Here is a 5,461-nt window from a genome sequence, read left to right on the forward strand (position 1 = left end):
TTTAAAAATATTTCTTTTACATAAGTCATTAAAAACTTCTGGAAATATTTAATATTCTCCATAGTTAATCCCAAATAATCATTATTTTCAACTAAAGTAGCTGATGTCCATAGTTTCTAAGGAGAAAGCCAGGGGCAAATTAAAACCATGTAAATGACAATACACGATAAGCATGATCTTTATGCGAAGCCATGATTTAATTAGAATGAACATGGAAGAAAAACTTTTTCCCAAAGTAGAACAATATCAAGTATTTGCAAAAATACTAAAGTAAGTGATATATATCCCTAAAGCACCAAGAAGTTCAGTGGAAGAAAATTACTATAGAATGAGCACCCATTATAGCCCCATGAAACAAGAGCCTCCCTGTGATACTGGCTGATTTCTTCAAGTTAGAAGAATGAGGTTGCTTCAGCTACTCATGAATTTCTTCAGTAACGACAACGCCAACCACCCAAGGAAGAGGAGTATCGTTGGAACCGGCCATAGGTACAGCTTGTGGGCCTGTAATAGTCAGACATGCAGCTAAAAGGCTGGCATCCATAGGTCAGGTTTCTCAGTGGTGGATGATCATAGGGAAGATAGCTCAGTGGTTGACGACTGCAGGTCAGGTAGTCCAGGGGCTGATAGCCATAGGACTGGTAACTTGGATGGAAGCAGCTCAAAGGTGGTCTACAGGATGTTGGACGGCCAACGCTGGAACTGCAGGATGTGACAGGAAGGCAGCTGTTGCCTTCCTGGGATCCAGAGACCCCTGAAGTAACTGGCGATCCGACTGAAGGGCTGCCAGTGTTCCTGATGCAGCTGGTTGATTGGCCGCTCCCATGTTCAGTGCAGGGCTCTTGGCAGTTGTCACGTGAGGCATTGCTGCCCAGGCTGCTAGTAGGAGAGCAAGGGGCATTTCTACACCTTGTCTCAGTGGAGCAAAGTCCAACGGGTGAGGTGGCAGGAACGTGCCTAGAGTTCCTAGGAGAAGAAGAGCTGCAGACTTCTGAGCAGCAGTTATTAGACATGATAGCAATAGAAAGATCAACAACCAGGTCTCGAGTCGACTGCAGAGAACAGGATGCTGAAGCGCGTTTGTTACCTACTAGACTTCTTTATATACCCTGGGTGCTGGGTGTTGGTTCTGTCTATAGTCCATCTTCCTGGCCTCTCATTGGAATATTATTTAGTTGCCTACTAAGCAGCCCTCCCACTAACTCATAAAAGATACATCATCAGTGTCACATCTTTTCAAATGACTGTCATTTCAAAGTCAATCTGGTCCTCCTCATCTAATTTCTCACTAGAGGCAATTTTCCTTTAACAGTCCTAACAGCTTCTTAAAGTTACTGTTAAAAAACCACCAATGCTTCTATATAATTGGTGACAATTTACTTAAAGTCACTTACTAATAAAATAAAAAGAATATATCTTAATGTTTAAAGTATTAATACCGTATTGGAGAAGTGATAAATAAAATTGAGAAAATTGATCTCAGATGCATAATACTTCTTTGGAGAGTTAACCTCCACACGACCACTGGGAAGCCTGATTTAGATATTGTTTTCCAGTATATCTTTCCCAGCAAGGAATGGTGACCTGAAAAATCCTTGGTAATTTTTATGAAGATCCACACCCAAAGAGTATGTGTCACTGTTCTATCTTTTATTAGAATGAAACTGGAGGTGTTAGCACACATATTTGACAGATGCTGTGTACCAAGGAAACCACATTTCCTTTGAGGCATGCCTGTGTGAGTTTACAGAATGATACTGTAAATAAAAAGTGTGCCTTATTTCTAGCCATGTTTCCAACAAATGTCTTCTTATACACAAAATATTTTTTAAATAGCTCGTGTTTTCTATATTGTTTATCAGAGAAAGGCAATTTAGTTTCTTTTTCCTGTTGGACATTTAGAGTCACAATGTATGGTTGGAAAGGAAGTGAAAATTCCTGGTCTAGTCTGCCAATCAAAAGCAGGGTTGTAGCTTAGTTACATTACTGTACCCTACCACTCAACCTTGGCCATGCCGTTTAGATAAATGGCCTCTCTTAGTGTTCCTTGAAGAGCTTAAATTCAGGAGAGTGCTTGCTTATATCATATGCCTCTGGAAACATGTTCTTATTGGTACCTGTTGGAGTGGGAAAATAATAGACCTTAGCTAGTTTTCTTAGTCCCTATATTTCAGTTTTACCTTCCTGAAGCAACAACAGCCAACATTTCTGGCCAGAGAAAATATAACCAGAACTTGTACATTATCTACTATTCAATTATTATATTCTCAGATGTAACTCTTTTAAGTTTTAATTCTTTCATATTCTTTTCATAAGCTCACTGGTACCTTAGGATTTCATGAAAAAACCCTGGGTGGAAAGTTTGGACCATTTATCTACCCAGGAAGTCCTCACTAGAGTTGGCTATAAGCTTGACCTGAAGCACAGCAATTCAGTGTAGTCAGCACTGAGCCTTGTTTCAGATATTTTCATAGTTGGCTATGGTAAACATGACTATGAGGCCAAAAACTGTCCTCTTCTACTGAGGAAGAACATTCTTTTGCCAGGAGAACACTCATAGCTAACTTTTCTTGTTAGAAATTCTGAAAGTCTCTCAGGGTTTACTCATTAGAATTTAGTAATTCTAAAGGCATCTTTTTGCAACACCAGGAAGCATCCACACTGGCGTTGTGTTTACATCTGTTCTGGGTGTGTATTTCAACAGTTTCATTTATTTAAATCCTTTTAATACTGGGAAGACTATAAACACACATTTTATGATTCTTCAATAAACCAAAAGTGGATTGAGTCAGGTTATAATTCTGTTTATTGAATAAGGAGACAGCTAAGTAACAACATACCTTCCCTTCCCTGCATTGGATCTTGGAGATTTTTACAAATCATGTTTACTGTTTGAGAATTTCATACATGCATATCATGTATTTTAATTAAGTCCAGTCCAGTCTACAATCTCCCTTCCAATATGTATTTTAGTCTTTTCCCCTCCTTGATTGTCCCAACTCCAGGTGCTTTGTTTTGAAACCTACTGACTCCATTCAGTGGTGCCTATGTACTCATAGATATAGGACCAGCTACTGGATTATGTGTAGACGCCTCCCCCACACAACTGAACTCTTATTCTAACAGTAGCCATCAGTTTTCAATAGCTCCTCAACTAGAAGTGAGACATATTTTCTTTTTTTTTTCTCCCAATGGTCAATGACTAATCTAGAAAACAGTTTCCACAAGCTGTACATATTTCCCAGTTGCATATAGTTGGCTAATACATAAGCCACATATTAGCTAAATCCTCAGATGTGGGTTTCTCCATGTGAGATGTGGTTTTCCTTGCTCAATTTATCAGTAATTAATTAAACATGGAGTTATTTTTAAACATGTCATATTGGATAGAGGATATTCTGGATTACCATACCCCATAGCTACATCTGCCATTGGAGACCCATGGCATAATCAGCTGGACATTACTGTTAATAAGAAAAATTAATCCCTTCTGTCATTCACTGAGTACACAAGTGTATGCTTGATGGGGTAAATAATGGGAAATTATCTATGAGGTACTGTATTTTTAAATACTTGTATAGAAAAACTGTGTCCTGAATATCAAAGGGGGAGAAATGTTACTACTTCTGCCCCCTGAACCCAGCATAAGTGAAATGGGAAACAAACAAACACAAACTCCTCGTAGTTCTCATGGCCTTCTAAAGATCAGTCCACTTACATGGTGATTAATTTGCTTTGTGTACATCAATTGGGACAGATATTGAAGTTTATGTAGAAAATTTAGAGGGGTTAGATTTACTTTTCTTTAGAACGAGAATTTTCATTTGTTTCTTTTCTTTTCTTTTCTTTCTTTTTTTTCTTTTTTGAGACAGGGTTTCTCTGTGTAGCTTTGCGCCTTTCCTGGAACTTGCTTTGGAGACCAGGCTGGCCTCGAACTCACAAAGATCCGCCTGTCTCTGCCTCCCGAGTGCTGGGATTAAAGGCAAGCGCCACCACCGCCCGGCTTAGAATGAGAATTTTCAAGCTCTTAGAACCAAATAAAATAAAAGACTAGTAAAGAAGAAACACAGAGGCTGTTAAAAGAAAGGCACAGTTTGTATATTTGACCCTACAGCTTTAACAACCTTGACAGTCAAGTAACATTAACTCTATTAGGAGGAGGGCAATGGCATGCTACATACAGCCTCTGGGTAGGTGGTTAGTGAGCAAGTAACAGCAGGAATAGCAGGCACATAGGGTCGGAATTCCCAGAGGATCAGAAGAAACAAGATGGCTTAGTTTTCACAGGCTGTGGGGGTGGCAGGGATCACAGTCAGTGATAGCCAACAGTAAGGAACATACAATTCTACCTCCCACAGCAGCCCTATGGGGATTTTTACACCATGAATTCAGAACGCCAGTAGGTACTCCTATTAATAAATCTATTGTTTCCCTTTATTTTTCTATCTGAATGTAGTTTTTCTGCCTTTATTAGTCTGTTCTAGTGATGAGATTCACTGAGTTCTCCACCTCAATCATTGTTGTTTTATTTATGTAAGTTTGATCTGGCCCTCTCTTTTTAATCTTTCATATCTCTATTTACCATGAATATATTTCTTCTGACTCTGTGAGCCTACAAGCATGGTTAACCTTATTGTTATAATGTTTTTCCTAGCTAACTTTAGCATTGGAATCATTTATCCTCTGGGTTTGATTGACTTGTGTTTCTGTACAGTATGAGTCTTATTTCAGTGTTTCTTTGCATGCTTTGGAAACATCAATTGGATGCCAGATGCTGTTATTTAACATTTTTGTCTGGGGCATATTCTTTGTATTCCTATAAACATTCCCCAGCTTTGTTCTGGGGTAAAGGTGATTTACATGGAAACAGTTTGATCCTTTGGAGTGTTGCTTGCATGGAACATTAAGTGGAATTCAATTGGTACTTAATCTCTGATTATTTTTGCCTAAGCAAAACATCCCTTTGATTCCTCCGCCAATTTTCTTCTCTATCTGGAGGGAAACTACATGATTCCCAGACACTGAGCTATGAGTTTCTTTGATAATTGTATCTGGCGGCTCTTCTCCAACTTCATGAGTTTCCCTCACCTGCATGGATTGATCATTAAGCTGTAGAGAAGGCGTTGGTGAGCTTTGCAGATCCTTGCAACTCTCCGCACATCCATTTGGAATTCTCCAGGATGGGACCCTCCACCTCCCCTTTGCTGGAGAGCTTGAATAGATCCATGCCTCCTGTACTTTGTTCAGTTTTATGATTATTTCAACACACAAATTCACCTACTACTCCATTTTGTCTAGAAGAAATCCAGATCAATTAATTTGAATCTCTACTTTCATATGGGCAAATATCTGTATGAGAAAGAAAATCAATTCATCCTATTATTGGAGATAATTGAATGTAAGTCCCATACTTATAGCAACATTTCTTTTTAATACAAAGATATACTTTGTGCCCAATAAT

General features: G+C 38.8%; 1 protein-coding gene across 1 annotated transcript; it reads right to left on the bottom strand.

Moving 5' to 3' along the window:
- Positions 1-431: 431 nt before the first annotated feature.
- Positions 432-1,013, bottom strand: LOC118593867 (keratin-associated protein 26-1-like). The gene has a single exon (XM_036203449.1). The coding sequence runs from the start codon at positions 1,011-1,013 to the stop codon at positions 432-434; it is 582 nt and encodes a 193-aa protein (XP_036059342.1).
- Between the last annotated feature and the right edge of the window lie 4,448 nt (positions 1,014-5,461).

Source organism: Onychomys torridus, chromosome 12 (assembly GCF_903995425.1).
Source record: "Onychomys torridus chromosome 12, mOncTor1.1, whole genome shotgun sequence".
NCBI lineage: Eukaryota > Metazoa > Chordata > Mammalia > Rodentia > Cricetidae > Onychomys > Onychomys torridus.